The sequence below is a fragment of the Vulpes vulpes genome, chromosome 3 (genome assembly GCF_048418805.1).
Source record: "Vulpes vulpes isolate BD-2025 chromosome 3, VulVul3, whole genome shotgun sequence".
In the NCBI taxonomy this organism is placed as follows: Eukaryota; Metazoa; Chordata; class Mammalia; order Carnivora; family Canidae; genus Vulpes; species Vulpes vulpes.
The window spans coordinates 37,637,021-37,661,625 of record NC_132782.1 but is presented as its reverse complement, the minus strand read 5'-3'; the positions used below and the strand labels follow the sequence as shown (position 1 = coordinate 37,661,625).

Here is a 24,605-nt window from a genome sequence, read left to right as displayed (position 1 = left end):
TTGTTATTGCTTTATAAAGGTTTACTTTATTAATTTCCTGCTCATTCATGAGCTAACAATGTCTTTTTAAAGAAACCTAAATGTCATAAAGAGTCTGCCCTGTATTTGCCATTCTGTCTGTTGTTCCCTTCATTTCTTTTTAACTCTTCTTACAAAGGGTAAATTCTGACAACATTGGCTCCTTGGTTCTTTTTTGCTGCCGTGTCTTATGAGCATCTTGAACTTCTGGGCAGATAAAAGGAATAATCAATGGATGCCCCAAGAGGAATAGGAACATGAAGTGTAGTTACTCTCTAGAGGCTTTGGATCCAGACTTTTCCCTGACACATTGAGGACCTCACTCAAGAATGACACCTATGTGACACCACACAACAGCCTAAGGCACCACCGACTGGTATTTGGTCCCTTTCTTCAGCTTGCCACATAGAAAATTCTTCCTGTCTTTGGTCGTAATCTATTTTTGTATTTAAAAAAAAAAAATTCTCTCTTAATAAAAATGTCTACAGTCTAGATTTTATTTTTCCCTTGCCTGGTCCACAGTTCCTGTAGATTGTTCACTGTCTTGCCTTATATAGTCTTTCATTTTTCAAGCTAGAGAAGAATCAAAATGCTTGTAACTCCTGCTTAGATTTAGCTTCCTCTGCCTTGAATTGCTTTGGTGAGGCAGAGTGGCACGTAGTGGACATTGCTTGGAATTTGGGGTTAATGGCTCAGTCACTTAGTAAGGGCGTGTACTTATTAGGCAGGCCATTTAAACTTAAATGACCTTGTTTACTCACTTACAAAATGAGGATGATAATGATACTAGCCTCAGGAAGATGGTGTGAGAACAAATGAAGTGTATATGCAAACCGATTCTAAATCTGCAAGTATATAAATGTTGTTTTTGTTCTAGTTTGTTTTTCTAGAGTCGTGGCAGTGTTTCCATACTCTGATGGTAAAAAAGACTTCATGACATAGGTTCAAAACCTATGTATGGCTAGACCACATCACTTACTGTTTTATTGGGATAAAGATATGTCATACTTGGCACTGAAAAAAAGGAGGAAAATCTCTTTTTATGATGCAGTTGAGTTCACATTTGCAGAGTCTTAGTTCCAGGAATGTTAAGCTCGTATCAAACACAGTAGCCTCAAATAAAATTTTAAATTTAACAGTCACTTCTAAGGCCTCAAAAGGCTGTGTGGAAATAATTTTCTCACTAAATTTCCATAATAGAAGCTGCAGAAGAATTCCATTACTGCATGACTACGAAATAAGCAATTATGTTCATTGCCATTTTTATTTATTTGTGTGTTACCAATTTAGAACGCGTTGCCCTGGTGGAAGTCTGTAGAGCCAATGAGGGGAAACAACGAGATATTTCTTTCAGCAGTTCCAAGCAGGCTACCTTCTCCTTCTAGTTCTTAATATTGCACATTTGGATGAAGGCCTGCAGAAGCCTCCGTTCATCACTCTTCAGAAGAGTGAAAGGTTTCTTTCTCAAGTCGTGTGCTAAAGTCCCATCTAGGGCTTCTGTTCTTACTTTTCTAGTTGCCTTAGATTTGTTACTCTGATTCCATCCCCTTCGTTCTGATCGTTCCATATCTTTATTCAGTGCTTTTTTTCATTTTCAATGTTTCCCCCCGCCCCCTCACGTTAGTGAGCATTGCTTGCGGTCACCAATCAGACACACAAACCTTTTTTTTTTTAAGTAGCAGTCTCTCAATCATGGATTATGTCATTGACTGTCTGGTGCTTAGCATCAGTTCTGGGCAAGATAGCTCGTGACCTCTTACCATCACCCCACTGGGATTAGGAATCTTGGACTAGGAGACCAGTGGCATCCTTAGGGCAGTGCTACAGGTGCATGCATCTGTGGCTGTTTAGATTGGCACTGACCATGCCGTTTAGGCCAAAATTCCACATGGAAAATTGTATACTGAGATATTTTAGGTTTTAAAGATCATTTTTTGCTATGAATTTTTGTTTCATTTCTGCACATCTAACTATTCAATCTTTTTTTTTTCTTGTGACTGAGGACAGTAATAACTCCTATTACATTGATTTGAGAAACTTAGGTGTTGGGTCTTGGGTTAGATTCTTATTAAAGTCATCACTTTTTTATTTGTTACCAAGTTCTAACACAAATTGCTTTTTGCATTTTAATGTTGGTTGAATGTTTAAAAAGATTCAATTTGCAATTACTAAAGTGTATTTATTCAGCACTTCCATATAGGGCATTGTATTGCTGATTGTATAAAGCCACCAATACAAAATCTTGTCTGTGTATGAGAGAGAGACACAGAGATGGAGAGAGACAGAAAGATTGTGTGTGTGTGATCACATGTTGAAGAAAAGGGAGAAATGAGAAAAATCCCGCACATACGTCATACATAAGTAACTATTTTATGACTTAAATATAAGTTTATATACATAAACATTTATATTCATTTATCTCTAGTTATTTATAAGTACACAAAAATACCATTTTCCTGTTCTAATTGGTAGTTCTAGAATTAAAATGACATTGAAGTAACTATTTTATTGTGGGAATCAAGAACAGCAATGGGGTAATCAGGAGTTTGAGTGATGGAATGGATTGCAAATGCATGACAAACTTTGAAGCAGTTTTCCAGTCATTGGCATTAGCAGTTTGGCAGAGAAGTTGCCCAGAAATGATAGTACGTAATAACATTTCTCAGAAAAATTACATGATGAAATATTTCCAAAAATATGGTTGACCGTCTCGGTACAGAATTATGAAATAGGTGTTACTGACTAGACACTGGCTCCTACTATGTCACAGATGTGCTGGAGGAAGTTGGAGGCAAATTTCTGAAATTCTTGGAGCACCTGTTTCATAAGCATTTAGTCAATATTTAAACTGAAACAAATGTGAAAACCCAACACAAGATTAATCATATCATTAGAAAAATGTATTCTTCTTTGCTGGGATAAATGCAGAAGGAACTGAAGTGTCTCCTGATTTATTTAACCTAAAAAACTTATCCCCTTCCACAGATCCTCCTATCACACGATGATATTTAGAGAAAACACATCACCATCCTTTGAAAAAAGAGTATTGCAACATTCTTGAAAATAAAGTACATTTCTGGAGACTTTTCTGTAAAAGCTAGTGGTAAAAACAGAGTAATTAGTTGCTATTTACTGGCCACCGTTAATGGACGGGTATAATCGTGGGATACTTAGATACTATATCAGCTTCTAGATACCTATCATATGCAGCATTTTCCATCACCATATAAGACGGATCTCGTTTCCTCTGTGGACAGACTTTATAAGTGTAAAGTGCTGACTCCTGATTTAAACTATTAACATTCTCTGAGTTGTGAGACAAGAAGAATAACTCCTCTGTGGCCCATACAACTGTACATCCTCAACTACCTCAAATTTTTATTCTTTCACCAGGATTTTCCGTTCATCCCAGCAGTAGCCATCCTGCCAACCTGGCTGTTAGGTTTCTCTAGCCTGATAAATGTGGGCTTTGTGACTCCCAAGAATCGATTCTTAAAGACCCAGAATGAACTTGACTGAGTCCAGATCTCCCGAGATCACGAACTGCAGTCAGCCAGCCTTTGGTAGGCCCTGTCCCTGCCTCTTTTCCCCTGCTCTGTTTTCCATGTAGATTTTTGGTGCTGTTTTTTTTTTGTTTGTTTGTTTTTTGTTTTGTGAACATGCAGGACCCAGTCTACCTGAGTATAGTCTGAATTTGTAAACAAAGGTCCAGTGATTGAACAGTAAAATTCCTCCTAGGAACCTCTGTGGGTGAAGAGCTAGGTAAAGGGAAGCTGAGAAGCGATCTCAGTGCTGAGGAGACAGTAGGAAGTGATGAGGACTGAATTGGACAGGACCCACGCCTCCTCATTGCTCTCATCTTTATCTAGTTACCACCTTACAGGTATGCAGCTGTCACTAGAACTTCTAATTGTTAAGAGAGACCTGACATTCATTTTTCTAAATGAGAGCTCTCCAGAACTTTAAGCATTGGCTTGATCTTTAATTTTTTATTTCAGAAAATCTCAGATGCAGTCAAAAGTGGACAGTAACTGATGGATTCTCATAGACCCGTCACCCAACCTCTTAATTTCCTTGCTGCACTCACCTACCCTCCCTGCCCCCACTGCTATGTTGAAGTCCAGACATTCTAATAGTTCATCTGCGCACCACATTACCATCATCACGTGCCCATCCAAAATAAGCAAAAAGGATACATTCCTTCATGTCTTTAAAATTCAGGGACTGTTTCCATTTCTTCAACTGTCCTAAAAATGAAAGCTTTGTTTCTTCAGATTGTTGTAATTGAAATTCAGACTTGGTCTGAATATTCTATTTGGCTGGTATCTCATGAATTTCTTTTAATCTGTAGGTTTTCCCTCCCTTTCTTTCCTGTCCCTTTGCAATTTATTTCTTGGAATAATTTTTTTGGGGGGTCCTGTAGAATTTTCCACAGTATGAATTAGGCTGACTGTATTCCTATAGTTTGACTTAATAGGTTCTCTGTGTGTTTTCTATATAGTAGCAAAGAGGCTTAATCTGATATAGGTTCAGTTTTTTTCTGGCAAGGGTTTTATAGATCATGGCGTTGTCTTTCATTAGGAGTACATAATGTCTGCTTATATTTTTCTGTACTGACCATTGCCTATGTCCTTCCATTCATGCAGGGATGGCTGTGATATTTTAAAACACTATATTTCTTCCCTCTCCCCCATGCATATCTTGGGCCAGATGTAACCTATGAGCCACCAGCTATAGAATCCAGCCAATCTATTAAAGTTTAGGCAGAAATTCTGCCCATGTCTGGAATGTTCTGTGATTCATTTTAAGTAACTTATTCCTAGTGAGCCTGTCCTGATACAAAGAAATGATCTTTGCCAAGTCAACCATTCGCTTTTATATTCTCCTGTTCCTACTTACAGTGAATGCAAAAAAGGGACTTTTATCAGGTTGGGTGAAGAGCATCCTGATAAGTATCCTTTGTTTGGACCAAATGTCATCATTGTGCCTTCCCACAAGGCAAACAAGTCAAATTTCCAGTACATATGTGTCTTACCTTTTAAGATAGAAATAGGCATTAGAACTTTTAATGTGCATGACCTCTTTAAATCCCTTGTGACAGACCTTGAGGAGAAATCCTAATTAGGTCCTGTTTTCCATAATGTTATCTTTAGCTGTTGTTTATGTTCGTTGGGTAGGGAGAGGGGAGATGGATTGTGGGTATTCAGAGAATAAGGACAGTAGGCCGTGGAGTATAGCGGTTGGATTTCCGTGACTGTTCACTTGAGGCAACTCTCTAGCTGTGTGGCTTTGGGAAGTTTACTTGTTCTCTTGATTCTGAGTTTTCTTCTATCTTTTTAGCGGGACCTCAAGAGTTAAGGGCTTGATATATTTACCAACTCCGATTAGCTTCATCCTTACATCTTGTTTAGGCAGCAAAAGTTTCTGTGTTGTCTTTTTAAAAGAGTAGGTTTTCAGGTTGTTGTTTTTTTTTTTTTTAAATGCTCAGTATTTTTAAAAATGGAGAAACAGAAAGGAAGGAAGAAGATAAAAATCAACATAACCCTATTTTATGCTATTTGAAAGAAGTATCGTTTTATAATAGCGTGTTACGTGCTTTTCCTTCATAGCTTCTCTGGAGAAATCGGGCCCATATGTTCAGCACTGAGCCAGGCATTTTAATGCACAGAGTACACATCTTTAATCTCGGCGCCAGGTGCAAAACTAAAACGTTCACATGGATAAACTGTACCTGAACATTGTTTTTCTTGAGTTCGAGGCACACTTGGCAGTAGCAGGCATGTTTCTGTGTGTGAAACATCTATATTCCTACTTAAATATCTGCAATGTTCGAAAAAGTTTAAAGATGGTATCTGTTCTACCCCAGGGTTTATACTTCTCTCTCCAGTTTGTAGACTCCTTTCACTGCTTCTTGTCTCTTCTCAGCCAACCCTTAACTATTTTTCATCCTCCTTCCCACCAAGTCAACTGGAGAGTGGCTCAATGGTTTTTTTTTTTTTAATTATTTATTTATTTATTCATAGAGAGAGAGAGAGGCAGAGACACAAGCAGGCTCCATGCAGGGAGCCCGATGTGGGACCCGATCCCGGGACCCCAGGATCACACCCTAGGCTGAAGGCAGGCGCCAAACCGCTGAGCCACCCAGGGATCCCCCGATGTGGGACTCTGTCCCGGGTCTCCAGGATCACACCCCAGGCTGCAGGCGGCGCCAAACTGCTGCGCCACCAGCACTGCCCGGCTCAATGGTTTTAGAATGTATATTTGAAGACCAGTTTGGGGATAAGCTTGCTTGCTTGCTTGCGTTTATTTATTTCAGAGAGGCAAAGAGTGCTGCAGGAGCAGAGGGAGAAGAAGAGAGAAACTAGCCGACTCTGAGCTGAGTGCAGAGCCTGACAATGGGGCTCAACCTAAGCCAAAACCAGGAGTCAGGAGTCGGGCACCCTGAGGATATTTTCTCATTCAGCATATTGTTTTCCAGTCAGTAGACCTTGCCTGTCTTAATTGGGGGCTGAGAGTTCTGACACTTAGTGGAAGGAGAGGCACATTCCCTGCTCGGGTGATTATCTCCTGGAGATGCTGGCCATAGTTAGGTCAGGACAAGACCAGTAGATAAGAAGAAAAGAACCATGGTGTGTGCTACATAAATTCTCTTCCTTGGAAAGCCCTGGTGTAAACCTGAGCTAAAAACTCTGGTCTTGGGGATCCCTGGGTGGCGCAGCGGTTTGGCGCCTGCCTTTGGCCCAGGGCGCGATCCTGGAGACCCGGGATCGGGTCCCGCGTCGGGCTCCCGGTGCATGGAGCCTGTTTCTCTGCCTCTCTCTCTCTCTCTCTCTCTCTGCGACTATCATAGATAAATAAATAAAAAAAAAAAAAAAATTAAAAAAAAAAAAAAACTCTGGTCTTCTAGGATGGGCCACTGCCACTGACTGTCTTTATCTGTTTGTTTTCAGGGTATATGCCATGTACAATTCCGTAAAGGGATCCTGCTCCGAGCCAGTTAGCTTCACCACCCACAGCTGTGCACCTGAGTGTCCCTTCCCACCTAAGCTGGCACACAGGAGCAAAAGTTCACTAACCTTGCAGTGGAAGGTGGGTAGCTCAGTGCCGGGAACAGTCTGAAGTCTAGCCGTTGGAAACGTTTTTATTTAGCACTACTCCAGTCTGGTGATAATGTTTGATTTTTCTACATAGTAACTATGTGAAACAAAATGTTGTGATATTGAATATATGTCGATATGTATGTATGCATGTCTTTTATATGTCTATAAAAATTGGGCAAAGTGATAGGAGGTAGGAGTGCAAAAAGTTTTAGCTCTCTGCAGAGGTAAATCTTTTAGGTTCATAAGCAATACTGTATAGTATTAAGTGCATATATACTTGATACCTGAATTTCATCACTTTCCAGTGGTTTTGTTTATTCAACAAACATTTGAAGATTTCAATAAAAAGGTTTTATAAAGAGATTTAGAATAAGTCAGGTTTTGGCTCCTTTGGCTTCTTTCAGTGGCAACTCTGAAATGTTCAATATTTAAAACTGCCTAGAATGTTTAGTGTTCTAAACTATGTTAAGGCTTCACTAACTTTTACTGATTAGGCCTTAGATCACTTAGGGTTACTAATTTTTTGAAGTCTAAAATATATAGTAGTTTTCATAAAATACAATTTACTGGCTACAAATAACTTGCCAAAGAGCAGTCCTTACGCTGTATCCTTAGCTTATTAGTCACAGTTTGTATGTTCGCAAAAAGAATTGAATCTTGTTATCAATACCTATCATAATCATTTCTCTATGTTTATACATTTTTTAAAGATTTAAAAAATTTAAAAAAAATAAAAAGATTTTATTTATTTGACAGAGCATAAGCGGGGGAGGGGGGGTGGCGGCAGGCAGAGGGAGGGGGAGAAGCAGTCTCCCCACTGAGCAGGGAGCCCGAAGTGGGACTCCATCCCAGGACCCTGGGGTCATGATCAGAGCTGAAGGCAGATGCTCAACCTCTGAGCCACCCAGGCACCCATCTATGTTTATATTTTAAAATATAGTTTAAGATGTGAAATTTTTAGAGGCAGAGATAAAGATTTGTGGGGTTTGGGGAATACACTAATGTGTGAAAATAATAAGATGGTTAGGGAGATCTAGTATTGGTGAAGATATATGTTGTTCTTTGGTTCCTAGTCCAGGAGGTTGAATTTATCCCGGGCATCCATAGAAGCCCTTGAGAGCAGTGGTTAGCAGTAAAGCACGGGCTTCTGGAGACCCCTCTCATGTGGGCAGCTGCGTTCTCATAGCCACTGGCCAACATGGAGTGTGTTACTTGGCAAAGGCAAAGCTTAGACTGGCTTAGAATCTGAACTATTTTATTTTCCTTCCTGGCTTCCAGGGATAATCCAGGTCAGTGATTCCCTACCTTTTCAGAGTTGTAACACCCAACTGGTCATCATTGTTTAAGTCCTTGGAGATACGCATCCATTTTAAAACATGTTCTCTATTTGCACATATACATACATAAACATATCTTTTTTTTTTCTAAAGGAAAGAATTAAAATTCACTTTGGAAAATCTAAGAAATCTTAAGATTACCCGAGGGACCCCGGGGTCTTATAAACCTAAAGTTGGGAATCACTGATACATACTGTGCTTAAAACCCGGGTGTAATTCAGGTCTTAGGCAGACCAGCGACTTCAAGGATAAAGTTGGCTTATCAGGAGAAAAATATTTCACATTTTCTTTCTCCCTTTATTGAATTGTGAATCGGAAACATACTCTTGTTCCATTAAGTCACGTACAAACTTGAAAGTTCTGGATTTTGTTCCATTTGCATTTCAGTGTCCTTTTAGAACGGATTTTGTGATCACAGTGCTCCAGCCGGGGGCACAAGGACAGGAAGACAGGGCTCCGACTGCCCACCTGTCCTTGAACCCACAAACGCACACAGAGCTCGAGATCTTCGAACTCCTTGTTAGTCAGCAGTAGGAGAGAGGGCAATACAAATCCCAAAGCCAGGGTTTCCACCCTCAAGGAATTAAGAGCTTGGCGGTGGGGCAGGATATCATAGAAGAAACTGCTGAAAGAACAGTTTCTCTAGAGAAATTTATCAACACCATAAACATAGTTCTTACTCCAGAAATGGGTTCTCATCTAAAACTTTGTGTCTATTATTTAGAACTTCAGGGGTATCTCCCAAACCAAAGGGAGCCCACAAAAGCCTGAAATTACAGTTCAGTAGAACATAGAGCACTCCCCAGAAATTGGGCTTGACACTCCGAGGTGATACGACCCAGAAGGTGAAAGGAGGGAGAAGAGTCTCTTCACAAATGTAACTAGTATTTACTGGGCCCTTGATGATGATTTATTATTAACAAAAATAAAACAACTGCTATTGTTTCCCGGGTGCTTCCCGGGTGCCCAGCAGTTGAGTAGGTGATTTTTATATATTCTCCCAATTACTTATCACACCCATTTATTCTTGGAACACAAAATTAAACAGTGATATTGAGTGACGGACAAAGGACCTTATGTGACAAACAGCCAAACGGGGCTTTCGACGCAGCTCTGCTGCCCCGGCTGCCTTTGCCAGGGGCCAGGACAGCGCAGTGTGTGGGGCTCCCGCTGCTTCCTGGGGAGGGGCCCAGCTGTCACATTGTGGGGTGGGAGCCCTGGTCTGCGCCTTCCAGCTGCCCCCTCCCTCCCTCCATCTTACTGCCCCCGTGCAGTGAGGGACCCCAGGGCAGCACCCCCTTCCAGGAGGCGGGGCTGACCCTGCCAGGCACTCTTCTCCGGCTTCTCCACTCCCCTTCCCGTAGTCCAAGGCCTGTTTTCTCGGTGAAGTAGATCTCTGCGTGCTTCTAAGAGGAAAGCAAATGATGAAACTTCTTTTTGCTAACATGTGAAGGGCTAATTGCTCCTGGTAATCTGGGGGAATCTTTTTTTTTTTTTTTTTTTTTTTTTTTAAGGGAAATCTCAAAGGCACAGAAGACTTTCTAATCTTAAGCACTTAAAAAAAAAAAAAAGTATGGAGGAAGTTACAAAAAATACATACTCTTAACCCTGAACCTGGCTGGGTCAGGTTTACCCACCAGACTCCAAGCAGCATCTACATTTCTCAGCTGCCTTTTTTCTCCCTCTGTTCTTTAAGTACCTCTTGAAAGTCTTATCCCCAAGGAAGTAGGGCACCATGAGGGTGTAAAGGTCGAGGTGGAGGGGAAAGCAGGTTTGGGTCTTTGTGGGGCATGATTTATTATTAGTGGGGCTTTCTCTACCGTTGGATTATATTAAAATTCATTTGTAGGATACTGTTTCCCAAGGAAACACTGGAGCCACCAGGGTTATCTGCCCGAGGGGAGAGCACAGGACTAGCATAGATACTGTCTTTGAGCCGAGTTGAGAGCTCATAATTTTGTCTGTGAACTGCTTTCTCTAATCTCTTCTTACTTTATTTTTTTTCTATTTTTAGGCACCAATTGATAATGGTTCAAAAATCACCAACTACCTTTTAGAATGGGATGAGGTAAGCATATTTTCATATCCATCCATCTAAAACAGCATTTCAAAAATAAAATTGCTGAACAAATGCCTTTTTATTCTTTAAGATGTGCTAAACACATGGGGAGGAAAAAAAAGCATAAGTAGAAAAAAAAATGGAAACCTATGGTATTGACCGTGGAAAAGGAAGACAGACTAAAGTAGTGTAATGAATTGTATTAAGTGGCATTAAATGTATTTACTTGGCTTATTTGCAAGAAATGCTACTGAAAGAAAAGACAAGGTCTGACCTCTTGGGGAGTCCCCAGAGCCTGGCCAGCCATCAATTTGTATGAAGAATCGAGCGCTTTGTTATCTTGACTGCTCAGGGCCATTCTGCATAGATGGCGTTGATAAGGTAAAGCACACGCCTTGGGCAGCGTGTAATTTGTTTCTTCGAGTTGAAGCCACGGATGTACTTTGGTGGTGCACTGTCGGGCGTTCTGGGGGGGAGGGGGGGTTGGAGCCCTGCCCGGAGGTCTCACTCTAACATGGGGGGGGGTGTGATCACCCTGCCCACTAGACCGCCCTATAACAGGCGCCCCCTCTGCTGTTTCCCTCACCAGGGGCCCTAGCGTGGTATCTGTGGTGAAGCTGCCTTATTCTCCAGCCCACTCTGCTAAATGGGTGACCTTGTGCCTTTCTGGCCTTGCTAACACCACCCACAGAATCGCAGGCAGGAAATAACTGGGTGCAGAAAGAAGCCTTTCGTTTCTAAAAGGGAACTGTGCTTTTTATTCCTATAGATGTTAATTCTATTCATTCACTTGCCCTTGCGCTAGTCTTTCTGTGAGCGAGCAAACAGACACAGGATTTCAAGAGAAGGAAATGTGGGATTGGAATGTGGAAATGGGAGTTAACTAGTCTCTGTGACTTGAATCGAGGGAGATTTTAAAGATCCAGAATGCAGACTTAGGCAAAAAGTGACTTGTCGAGTGTGGAGAAAAATATTTTCACCAAATGTAAAATGAAATTGGACGAAACTCTCAGGGTGAAATTTTGATGTGAAAAAGGGGGCCCTTCATCACTTTCTGCGTTAGCGTGTTTTCCCATCTGGGTTGCATCTGAAAGCTGGAGTTCCAAGTTACCAAAGACAACGATCTATTGTTCTGGGGATCCCTGTGATTAGGTCCTACGTGCAGATTGGTGACATCTTACACCTGACCGGGAGATTTTACAGATTTAGGTGGGTTTCATTTTAAGATGATTTGACTGGAAAGCAAACCCACCCCTCTGGCCCTCGTGGAAAGAGATTTCTATAGGCCGTCCAGAAGGTCGGAAAGGAGGAGCCTGGCTGCCCTGTGAGCGCGTGGCACCATCTTACCATCCCCTCTTCCTCCTAAGGACAAGTGAATGTTGACTGAAGACGTTTTTAAGCATGTGTTGGTTTGTGGCACTGACCTGCCTGGCACTGACCTTTCTCATATCTTGAGGTTTTATATCAAGATAGAGTTTACCACCAGAGAGGAAGCATTTTTCCTTTCAGATCTCCTCTCTGAGCTCTGCATGTGTGTGTGGTGTGTGTCCTATGTTTTTGTTTTGTTTTGTTTTGTTTTGGCCTGTGGCCTTGTAAGTTAAGTAAGGTCAGAGAAGTTGAGTATTTGAATGAGAAACCTCCAAGGAAAACCCAGGTGCTACAGGAAATGGTAATGGTGACTCAGTTGTTGGCCTCTTTCCCTTTGAATTTGGATTGAAAGTGTCCTGGCAGGATGCGTGGAGGAAATAAGCTACAGCCTCGGATGAAATGGGGAAGCTTTGTCTAATGACCATGTGTAATCAGTTGCACCCACTATAGGCTGGTGACCGCACAATGTCAAATGGTTCATTTTGGGCCTTCTCCTGCCTTTTCCCTGCTTGCTCTCTTCCCATCCTTTCTTTGCTCCCATCTTAATTCTTCAGCCTTCCCCTTCCCCTTCATCTTCTCTCCCACCTTCTAACTTCCGCTGGTGTCAGCTCTCTTGAGCTTTACCGAAGACTCCAGGTGAGTGGACTCTCCCCGGCTATGGGCATTTTGCTAACATAGGAATCCTTTGGTATCGTGGGCCTTAATATTCACTTCGTTGAAAAACTCCTGGACCCCAAAGTCTATGTAACTGCTCCCTGACCTTCAGTACCGTGAGCTCCCTGGGAGGACAGTATGTTTGAAAGGACACCACGATCAGGAGCTGTGGGTTCTGTTCCAGGTTTTATATGAGCAGCTTGCCCCATGCAGTCCTCAGGTTATCCATTAGCTCATGTGTGTTTACATCATCGATGCTCTCTCAAAACTCCTTAAGATTGTCCCTTGTGATCACAGTATGTTTTAGGATCCTTTTCACTGCTGTTTGGTATGTTCGTTTATTAAATATTTCAGCGTTTGTGGAGCGTACCCTCAGTGCCTCAACACTTTATGTACACCGTCCTGTGAGGGATCCGTGACCTAGGGAAGGTAATGTTCTTACTCTGAGAGCTGGAAAAATAATGGAATGCTGTCCTCTTGTGTTTTTCTTAAACAGCCATAAATAAAACAAACCTAACCACATGCTTCTCAGATTTTTCCATCCCGTAGCCTCTTTGCTTGATACTGTGCTTCTTCCTTTTTAGTCCCTCAAAAAAAGATTTTAAAATGGTTATCATTGGGTTTCCTGGCAGGAAAAATAGAAGCGATAGTAACCAATTCGTTCCTGCCTGTTCTATCATTTCAGAAGTTAAGTTTCTAAACTGAACAATCTAACAGTTTGTGTTTCTAAATTCGGGGCTAGGTTAGGGATCCGTAGTCCTCCTGAGGCAGCTCACTGGGGTTGGATCTTGCATCCCGTATTCCCATGCTACTCAAGCCGTGACTTCACAAAGGAAGAAAATCAAATGCACAGAGAACGACATCCGACCCCCACGAGGCATGAACCTGTGAGACTCAGGCTGTCGCTGCAAAACCTCCTGGTAGTCTCTCGAGTCAAGTATGCCTGGTATAACAGGGACTCTTTCTAGAATCCACCCCAGTGGAGTGTGGTGTGGGGCAACAGAATGGGAGGGAGGGTTTTGCTGCAGTCACTCCCCTCCCCACAGCCAACCCTCTCCAGGGCCAGAGCTCTTCTCTCCCAGGGCACCTGGCCCAGCCACACACCCATATGCTGTTGTCCAAGGAGCTGTCTAAACAAACTCAAAGGGCAGGAGGACAGTCAGGTACACAGGGGAGTAGATCCCTACCTGAGAAGGGGATGGGTACGACTCAGAGTCCTGAAGAAGGTTCTGTTCGGGAGTAGCTCTCTGCCCCGTTCCTGCTCTTGACACCTGCTCTGAGAATCACAGCTTGGAGTGAGATGGCCCCATCCCTGTGCAAGTGTCCTCCTATTTTTTTTTTCTTTTTATAGTATTCCAGCACTGGTTGGAGTTCCCAGGATATTTTATTCTTTTGTTCAGTTTTTAATCACCATCCCAGTAAAACCTGCTCGTCTCTAAGAGCAGATGTGGCCCCAGTGGGCAAGAGAAAACAGAAGCCTGTTACCACTTAGAGGGAAGTGAAGTGGACTTTCTCTCCTAAACTCATGGTCATTGATGCCGCATCATCGGTCCAAGAATTCACTTGGAAATTACTCACTAATAGTTCTGCAAGAGATCTAGCTGCCTACTTTCCTCCTCTGTTAATAATTTTACCTAGACAGGCCCTTAAGCTTTAAGTCAGTGTGGGAAGTGACTGACAGGGAGATTGTAATGAGCCACTAAAAATGGAACACACAGGTGTCACTGGCGTCTCGGCTGCAGCCATCAGTTTCCATCTTCCACTGAAACAGGTCAGTTTTCATAACGAGGAAAGGTACGCACTAGCCTGCCCCCGTCCCCACTGTGGCAACTGAGGGGAGTAGTAGTGTTCCCCGCTGTGGGACCTGAGGGCTGACCTTGCAGTTTTATAGGTCCCCCACCCCTGTGCTCCCCTCCAGGAGCTTCCCATCAAAAGGCAGAAGGCCACTTTCAAGGTGGTTCAAGGCACTGGACGAGCCTGGACGTTATAGCTTAACCCCGACCTGCTCCCGGTGTGGTCCCTACACCCCCCCCCCCCCCCCCATTTACCCTCATGTTTGCATCGTCGTTTGCAAGTCACCGTCACCATCATTCTGAAGGCTGGCAGAAAGCAGGCCGAAGCCCCACGAGGGTTTCTCTCTTCTGCAAGCTCTGAGTATTCCATGTAGCGCTGGCTTTAAAGGGACGTCAAGAAACTTACTGTCATGAATTCAGTTTAGTTTGATCCACAATTATGAACAGGAGAAAAGTTTTTCTTTTAACTTTTTAATAGCAAAACAAGGCTTAGATGCTAGATTTCTCAAGGTAGAATGTTCTTGCCCACAAGGCAGAGATTGGGAAGAGGAGCCAGGGCGTGCAGCTCACTACCCCTTTCGGGTGCCAGCCCTGACCTGCCCATATCTCCTCCTTGGGCTCTGGCTTGAGCTGACCTGGCTCCTCCTGCTGCCTTATCCACTGGATGACCCTGAGGTGTCTGCTTAGGGGTAGGAGTTTTTCCCTAGAAGCAGCTGGGAAGGAGGAATTGAGGACACACATATCTCTAGGGCAGGGAGGAGCTTTTATGAAGAAAAGAATTAGGAAGCTTGCCTTGACTTGCACTTCAGTGCCTGGCCAGTGTGTGGTTCTCAGGAATGGTGATCTGGCCTTTTTGGGGGCGGGGGGGGACTTGAATAAAAGAACAAACTTCACGTCAGGTTAGGAACTTTCTCTTCCATTTTAGGAACCATAAGTTCTGTAAAGGAAACCCACCGAGAGTCTTACTCTTAGAGAGCCATACCGAAGTCTAGGGGGTGCCACTGCAGCTGGTGCCTCAGAGCGAATGCAGGTCTCCCACGGTCTTGCAGTGATTGCGTGACACAGACTCAGTATTGATGCTGTGTGTCAGTCCCCTGGTGTCCACCTGAAGGGACCTGGATTAATAGTCTTGGCTTTGCCTGTAACCAGCCAAGCAAGTCACTTAGCCCCCAAGCCTCGGCTCCCCCTCTTGAAATCAGAGCCTGTACCTCCCAGGCGGGTTGGGTGAGCCCGGGCCATAGCAGATGCCACCTATGTAAACACGCATTAGGGTCTGGGGTAGGAGAAGTCGGCCACGACAAGGGATTGTCTGAGAAGACTGTGACATTCTTCTGTGGAACTTTGACAGAGGGACCCTAAATGTCTCTGGCTTGCACTAAACAAACACGGATGTCCACGCTATATATAGATGTTAATTTGCCATTAGCTTGGCTTCCGGACGTGACATGGAGGAGACATACGAGAGAACCAGAAAAATAGCTTTGTGGGAATGTGACTAGTACAGTTCCCAAGAATCTTTCTCACATGTGACTCAGCTAGTCCGAATAGGAATTTCACATCTGGCTGTTGCAGTGACTAAGGAGCCAACACCGCTGTAAAACACAGGCAACGAAGAATGACATAAATGCCACGGAAGTCGAGGAAACTGTCATTTGAAGTAGGAAGAGCAGAAAAGGCCAGTGGTAGGTAGGGCCCCCTGAAGGCCCTGGGGACCCGTGAGCAAGCCAGACCATGCTCAACGGTCCTCTTGCAGAGACCACGGGGGGCCAACAGCAGGCTGTGGGGGGTCGCTTCCCAGACACCTAGTTCAGGAGGAGTCTGCTTAGCTCATTTAGGGGTTGAGCTGGCCCCCAGGAGGTGCTGGGTACCCAGTTGACTAAACAGATTGCTTTTTAGCTTAGGGGTCGCATCGTTCGTATCGATAGTCTTTCAGAGTGCTCCTCGGCATGAGTGAATTTGCCCATGTCCCCTCTGGTGGCACAGCAGTCGTCGTCAGAGGTCCTGAAGCTTTAGCAAGCCGAGTAACTTCCTGGGTCTCCCCCAGTGCGGAAGGAGAGCCCTCCTCCGAGAACACGGCCCCCACTTCCTCCTCCAAGATGCACGCTGCCGTAGGTAGCCTAGCACTGGTCCAGCGAGAAACCCGGGAAGGCCTGTGGCACCCCCCAGGCCGTCTCCAACGCCTGACCAAAGTGTGAGGGAAGGTGCCCTGTGCCAGGCCCGGTGCCCTTTTAGTCCTTCTTGGGGGACGGCCTCACGGAGACTGGCGAGCAGGGTCCCAGGGTCCTTCGTGCTTTGTCCATCATGCAGCATCCTTCACAGGAGTGTCTCCAGCCCAATCAGCACCCCCGCAGAGAGGCCAACTGTTGGCACGTCACAGACCTTCACTGCCACGTTCGAGGGTGGCTTCAGAGGAACAGCTTCCTCCACGAGAGCTTGTCGGAGGGACGTAGGCCAGCAGGGGCTTGAGAACTCAGGGAGGGTCAGGTACCAAGGGTAGAGCTGAGGTCAAAGGAGCCCTCCGTTTTAGGGACCTCAGCCCCAGACCTGTGTACCCCGGAAGCTGATCTCTCCCCTGCCTTGTGTCCCATGTATTTGTCCCATGTATACAGGATGGGTTAGGATGTGTTTGGGTAGCAGACTCTGTGGGCAGCTTCTGGCTGCTTTGAGATGACACATACCCATCTTGGTCCATGGCACCTAATTTATCAACTCCTGTTTTTCGTGCTTGTTGGCTGCCAGCTGGAAGGTGGCCGGTGACCCGTGGTGGGCTGAGTCCATCCCTGCCTTGGTTCACGCACGTAAATACTGCCGGCAGCCTGTTCCACAGTCGCCTTCCCTTGTTCCTTCCTTTCCCTTCTCTGGGCCGGTCTCAACATTCTGGTCTTACCAAAGCACTGGACATCAGATGATCCCCCATATTTGGAGGGATGTATAGGAACATTGTGTTGGTTTGTTTGAAATCCAAGGACCTGATGATTATCCGGGACTATTTCAGGGAGCTCAGCCTCTCCCCCTAATGGGCGGGGCGGGGGGGGGGTGTAGAAAAACCAAGAGCAAAACACCAGCATGCCAAAGGATAAAATGCATGCAGTATTTATTTAGGAACATGCAACACAAACTATCCCACCCCCTTTTCTTACCTTTGAAAGTTCCTCTGTGCCAGAGTGCTCAAAAGGAAAGAGCCGTGACCGAGGGGGAGAGTGAGGTTTGGCACCAGGAACCTTTGAATCCACCCAGATGGGGAGTGCCCCCCCCCCCCGGCCTTGTTAGGAACCCCTCCTTCTATATGGTTATGCTGAACGCATCCATGCTCTTTTACTTCTCAAGCCAACATTTATCTTTGATGTTGCCTAGGGTCGGCCAATGCTAGAACAACTTCTAAATATAGACGTACTAGCAGACGGAATCTTGGAGGCTGGCAGGAGTTCAGTTGGCGAGTGCAACTTTATTTTTTATTTGATTTATCATTGCCATTTTTGACAGATTAAAGTAGACTGTCACAGAGAGTGCCCGGCCCAGCGTCACTCAGCCCACGTCTGGCTCTAGCAGCCCCTGGGCCATGAGCACAGGACACGCGATAACCAAATTGGTGTAACTTAGTTAGCAGGCAGCTCTGGGCTTGGTGAGAGCAAGCCCGGAAGGCAGCGGGCATGACTGCAAAAGAACCTGTAAGAGAAGGTCCATGGAAGGAGGCCACAGATCAAGACACCGCGGGGAGAGTTCCCATGACCAGAGGGCGGTGGTTCACCGTGGGTTCCAACGCCCTGGTGGTGGCCATCCGGACCTCCTTGTGCCAGGAATGAAGCTGTCATAAAGAGGAACAGGAAGGGTCCTTTCCAACCTATTAATTAGAAGGCAATTGAAAATATCAGCCAAATTCATCTGTTAGTGCCAGTGTTGGGAATACCAGCTCCCAGGGTTGTTAGTGCCAGGCTAATTGGAAATGTTAGAGCAACCACATTCCCCACCGTCTACAGAATCACTCTTGGCAGAAAAATACCGTAGCCTGAATATTATGCGCGAGTTCTCTGTACAGAACCGGCCGTGGATCGATGAAGTCCTTAATGGGAAACCAACCCATTTAGGGGATTCGTCTTCCTAAGAACTGAGGACAGCTTGATGAAGACCCATGAGTTAATAAAGAAGGAGAACCGACCTGAGAAACAAGTTCTGTTTTCAGCCTTTTAGTTACATAGTTTTACAAATTAACACATTGCTTTTTTTTTTTTTTTTTTAACATTTTATTCATTGATTCACAAGAGGCAGAGACACAGGCAGAGGGAGAAGCAGGCTCCTCAAGGGGAGCCCGATGTGGGACTTGATCGCAAGACCCCAGGATCACCCAGACGTCCCTAACACATTTGCTTTCAAACATGTTTTTAACTTTAAAAATCAGTTGCATTTTATGAAATGGATCAAATACTTTTAATATACTTGGATAGCAGTCTTTAAATAAGCAGACCCACCGTAAATTGATTTCTCCACGGGAACTTTATTCCTTTATGTGTTCGTAACAGACCACAGAGAGGTGGAAACCTGGATACACGTGGAGGGTCCTGTGCAAGGTTATTTAATTTGCTCACTCCAGTGGCCTTGAGCCATGTCATACCTGAACAATCCCCCAAAGACCGTTGCGTGTCTGTATTTAAAAACCTTCCCACGGTTCTCTACAGCTTTTAGGATAGTGCTATTACATGTTCCTCCGTTGGATGAAGTAAGTGCGTGACGGTTTTGGTTGGTTTTATCATCTAGGAATCTGATTACATTTTTTAGCTTCTACAAAAATTCTTAAAATCTCTTCAGAGGCCTTACTCTGTTGGCTTTGAGGAAAAAAGGCATGTACTTGGGATACCTGGGTGGCTCAGCGGTTCGGTGCCTGCCTTCGGCTCAAGGCATGACCCCGGGGTCCTGGGATCGAGTCCCACACCGGGCTCCCTGCAGGGAGCCTGCTTCTCCCTCTGCCTCTGTCTCTGCCTCTCTCTCTCTGTGTCTCTCATGAATAAATAAATCAAATCTTAAAAAAAAAAGGCATGTACCGAGTGCATGTAGAAAATGGAACCTTTTATTCAGTCAGACGTCAAACACTTCAGGTGTAGCGCGTACACGTCCACCCCCTTACCTGCTAGGTATTTACAGCACAAGAGGAATTTATAAAAGTTTACTGAAAAGGTCACACTCTTCAACATATATGGACATCAAAATAGATGCGTGTGATACTGCGTCACAGATGACCTCAAAACCTAATGGCTTAAAACAATCACTTTCTTACGCTCACGGACTCTCGGCCGGGAACTTGGACCCGGGTGCTGGGAGAACGGCTTGTGTGTCTTCCACGTGAGCTCCACGTGGGCGGGGAGGCTCATCGGCGGGGGCCGGACTCTTGGACTCTTCGCTCGCGAGTCTAGCGGTCACTGCTGGCTTGGGCGGAACCTCAGCGGGGGCTGCCTCACACCACGGCAGCCCCGGGGGAGTCAGAATTGAGAAGGTGAGTGTTGGGGGCGGGGGGGTAGTCAGAAGCCTCATCACCTCTTCATACCCATGTCTGCAAGTCGCACAGCTTCATTTCTCCTCTACTCTGCCCATTACAGGCCTGTCCACGCCCACTCAAATTCAAGGGAAAGGACTTTCTTAGTCGTGAGAAACCATTACAAATCCTTCCTCTTTGTATGGCACGTACAGAGCGTCTTGGGTACTATGCCTGTGGTGATCACGTACAAGGTCGTGGGCTTGGAAAAGTGATAGAGCTCTTGCTCCTGCTCCTGCTCCTGCTCCTCTTCCAAGTGTTCTGGGAGCAGGAAAACAACTGTGTGCCCAGAGGTGCAGTGGTAGGTAGGCGGGGACTCATCCTTGACCCGGCACCGACACCGCCTGCTAGCCAGCAGGGTGCGGCCCGGGGACACGCAGGCCCTTCTCCGCTCACAGATGGAAGAGATCCCCGCCTGTTCCCTTAGTGATAAGGACAGGGAACCCCCGGGATGAACAGTTCTCCTGCCACGTGTCACACTTGTAAAGCAGGAGCTTGTGTCCTCTTCCCTTGGTAACTCAGCAGGCAGGCGGTCAGCAAAATGTTTATCGGGGGGGGGTGGGGAGAAGATGATTAGGAAATACGTTGTGAGTTGATTTAAGAGCTATGAAATTTTTTTCAAAAATCTAAACTATAGATTAGAAAGAAAGGGGAAAATACTTAAGTGAATAGGAAAAGGGCAGAAAATAAGTTAGGAAAATAGAAACTGTTCTTTAAGAATATTTGAGGCCTTTTACACTTATAATTTATCTCTGAGTTTTATTTTAAAGAATCACCTGTTTAAGGAGGCATCTCCTTTCCCCCTACTCCTCCCAGAGTTTGAGGGAGGGTCCGTCTCTGCTGTTCAGCCGCGCAGAAGTCCCCGTTCCCGAAGCTTCCCCGTGGTTCCTTCTCCGTCCCTGCCCTTCCTCGGTCCAACGGGGCGGGTGCAGGTGACCGAGCACTGACGCTCTTCACCGCTCCGCAGGAAGCTTGCAGGACTGGAAGGGCTCTGATGGTTATTATCGGGGCTGGGAACCAAGTGGGCGACCTTCCTGCAAAGTGAGGGTTGTGTTTTGGGGGTGGGCTGCCTGAAGGAGCCCGGCTGGCTGGAACGGAGAGGAGGCCGTCCCTGGGGCCTAGAACATACCTAATACGCAACGTGCTTCTGGTTTTGTGCTGAGGGGAGGTGGAGGCAAAAGTGAGCAGCTGGGGCCCGGGAGGACCCATGTGCTCAGAAGCCCTGTGTCTGCGCAGCTGGCTGCCTCCCGGGGTGGGGGCGGGGGGTGCTTGTGACCGGGAGCTCAGCACCCGCGCCCTGGCCAGGACCCAGCTCCTTTGTCTCAGGGCCGTGGGTGTGGATCTGGGGCGCCCAGGCTGCTGTGGGTATGGGCTGATGACAGATGAGCCAGACCCGTGGGCCCAGGGGACCGCGAGGAGGAGACTCTGCTGAAAGGAGGGGGACAGCGTGCCTTGCAGGTAGCAGCACACCGCGGCTTCGTGCTCCCGACGTTTCCTCACGTTTAGGAAAGCTGAATCTGGTCCTTGAGCCCAGTTTTGCTGGAGAAGCAAGCATCTGGGGGTGCCTGGGTGCTGGGGTGGAAACCAGCCCGGGGGCCCTGAGATCTGCCCTCTGTGGTGTGTGGACGCTGGCGATAGAAACCTGGGCTGGGAGCCCCGTGCCTGGCCCTGTTCCAGAACAACGGTGGGCGTGCGCTCGGAGCCTCCTTTCTGCGCTTTGTCTCACTGGGGTGAAGGTTCATTCCTCGGGAGGCAGGAACTTCTTGCTCATGCCCGGGGGTTCTGATGCTGGCTGCCCGCGCGCTGCCCATCTCCCCGCCCCACGTGCAGACGTCGGGAGCTTCTGAGCATCCACGTCTCAGCCCTTCCCTTGTAGACCCACCAACAGCTAGGCCCGGGGACCCCCCTCTTTCTCTCTCCTCTGTATGACACAGCACATGGGGCCTACCCGTGGCAGCTGCCCAGGACAAGGCCGGGGCCACGGGTGTCCCTGCCGGCTGCGCTTGACCACACTATTGGCAGCAGACCTAAAAAGCGTCGAGAGATGCTCATTCCTCTTAGGACCGTGTTTTAGTAGGAAACTTTGCACGGCTGACCTTAAATGATTAGAAAGTAAGTTTCCAAGGAAAGCTAGTATATCTCAGTAATCCTGTGTAGCTTAAATTAGGCCTTCCTAGAAGGGAGTACCTGCCAGAGATCATAATCTCTCAAAATCATTTGGAGCCACGCTACCTAAAAAATACGGAAGTTAGGATTTTCCTTCTGTAAAACTTCACTGACATGATGCTTAGACATCATGACATACAGTTTCTGCTAAACAAGGATAAACACATTACTGCCCCCATCAGTTCATCAGAATCCTTCATTCTTCTAAAACATTACCTTTTTTTTTTTTTTTTAAACCCTACTCCTTTCTATCAACAAGAAAAACTGGATAATATTTCCTTTAGAAAAGCCGTTTGCAACCTGGCCGCCTCCTTGGTTTACAGAGCAATTCTCCGCATCACATGTTCTCACCCCGGAGCCCAAGCCCCGGAGCTCTGCACGCACCTGCCCCTGCCCCAGAAGCCCAGGGTGACGCTGGCACCCGTGGCATCCCCTGCCTTCCTTTGCTGACCTCGCAGCTGTAGTTCACTTTTGTGCCGCGTGGACTTTTGTGAACAATTCTTTTTCCTTCCCAGATACCCTTTTATATTAAACTCCATGTCACACGTGAGTATTTCCTTTTACTCCAAACTTCTCTCGTGTCTTGAAGTAGTTTGAACCCGCTTCCCCTTGTTTTTACTTTGTTCTCAGTGACTTCTAAACATTTACCAACAAGCTTGCTCCCTTCGTGCTGTGAGCTCTTTGTACTCTTACCCCTCCAGACTCCACAGGTACTGTTTCTGGAACTTGGCTCTAAGGTTCCAGCAACTCTGAGCCTGTCCACCTGTTGTTAAGGACTGTGCGCATAGTAGGACATCTTGACAGGTATTAAAATGGAAAATTTGGCGTGCTTTATCTAAACAAGTCGGAGCTTATTTAGTAATTGTTCTTGATACTGAAGTAGGAGGGGAAAAATGTTAGCAACATAGGAAAAACGTCTTGAAGGTCATGGAGTGCGTCTTCCCCCCAATTCTCCCGTGAGCCCCAGTGCTTTGGCCCCTTTAAAAGAAAAGTCTAGTCCCCATCATCCATCTTCCCCATTCTTTTTTTCTCATTTAAGCCACAGACAGTCCGGTTTTTACCATATTAAAGCAAATCAACCTAGCAGGGAACAGACTGACTTTTATTTACTGGCTGTAGTTCTAAGCACCAGAAATGGGCAAAGGAGACCAAACAAAGAAATAGGAAAAATGAGGCATTGAAGGGGAGCCAGTGTCGGGTTTGGAAGGGATGAGGCTTCCGTGGCGGCAGGATGTGCCTTTCTTGCACTGTTTACTCTGAGCTCCGAAATAGAAGAGGAAAGAAGGTAGATCACGCTACAGCGTGAGATGGGTACAGAGCATAGCGGGGCGTGCACACAGCATAATCAGACCCTGGGTGTGATTATGCAGATGTACGTGTCAATGGTTTTCTCTGAACACCTAGTCTGCAGCAGCCTCCACAGTCATGGTTAACGCAAGCAGGAGGGCACGACAGGCCAGCCGCCCGGTGACTCTGCGCACGCAGCAGCAGGGGACCGTTACGCTCTCCTGTTTGCATCTGCGTGGGCTCTGGAACCTTGATCATGTGAACTTTGAATCTTAAAGATTAAAAGGACTTCCGCTCCCTTCCTGGAAAGGGCACCGCCTTGCCTGTGGAGGGGAGGGCGGGGTATTCGGCTGAGGATGAATGTGCCGGGGTGATTTTTAATCCGTTCGCCCTTGTGACCCTTCAAGCTCGTTGTATGTTTATTTTATTTTTAATTAAACTTCACCTGGAACGTGTTTTAGTGGTAAGCATTCGGAGGCCCGCTTCAAGGAAGGAAATGCTTAAATTTGCCTAGGAGAAAAATGTGCTTTCATCCCTCTTTATAAAATAAATCGAGAACTTCAAACATGTTTCGGAAGGCCCAGGGCCCAGCCGTCTGACCAGACTGCTAAGATTCACTCAGGGTTAGCCTGTGGTTTTCTTTGCACGAGCATCGATAAAGTACCAGGGATTATGAGCGTGAAATATTTGTTGTGTCCCACCGCCGACGTGAGGATCCTACACCTGAGCAGGGTGCAGGGCAGCTGGGGTTTTTTCTTACTTGTAGGTCTATTAACACAACCCTCCAGAGCATTTTCTTTTTACTGCAAAGAATTTGAAGCATCACATGAGGCTAGAAAGGTATTAAAAACATATATCCAGCCTGGTAAGAAACTTAAAGAGTTAGTGCTAATACACAGAGGTGAACTCAGCCGACGTTTCACGCGCTTGCCGGATGTTGAAGTCCGTCAGCAGTGACTGAGCTCCCTGATTGTCCAAGGCCTGGTCATGAGGGGAGCAGAGGAGGGCAACTGAGTCACAGGCATGTGACCAGGGTTCAGGGACCAACCAACAAGCAGGTCCCCATTGCATGGATGCATGTGTTCAGGGACGAGGGACATGGGGCAAAGTGGGAAAGGAGGGAGGAGACTGGGGGAGGCCTTGCTTTCTCAGGCTCACTCAGCCCATTAGACTGAGCCTCGGGTACTCAGCAATGACTCTGCCTTTCCAGAACTCGCCATCCCTGAGATAAGGCTGCAGGCTCACTCTCGGTTGGTCAGACTGGGCAACTTGACCGACCCAAGTGAGGGAGATCTTAGA

At 46.0% G+C, this 24,605-nt stretch overlaps 1 protein-coding gene across 3 annotated transcripts in view; it reads left to right on the top strand.

Annotated features, from left to right (window-relative positions):
- The window catches only part of FNDC3B (fibronectin type III domain containing 3B), a 337,274-nt gene that overhangs the window by 253,915 nt on the left and 58,754 nt on the right, over positions 1–24,605 (top strand). For all 3 annotated transcript variants that reach the window (XM_072752211.1, XM_072752212.1, XM_072752213.1), the window contains exons 10-11: positions 6,969–7,107; positions 10,470–10,523. In XM_072752211.1, coding sequence (XP_072608312.1) covers positions 6,969–7,107; positions 10,470–10,523 — 193 coding nt within the window. The remainder of the gene's footprint in view (positions 1–6,968; positions 7,108–10,469; positions 10,524–24,605) is intronic.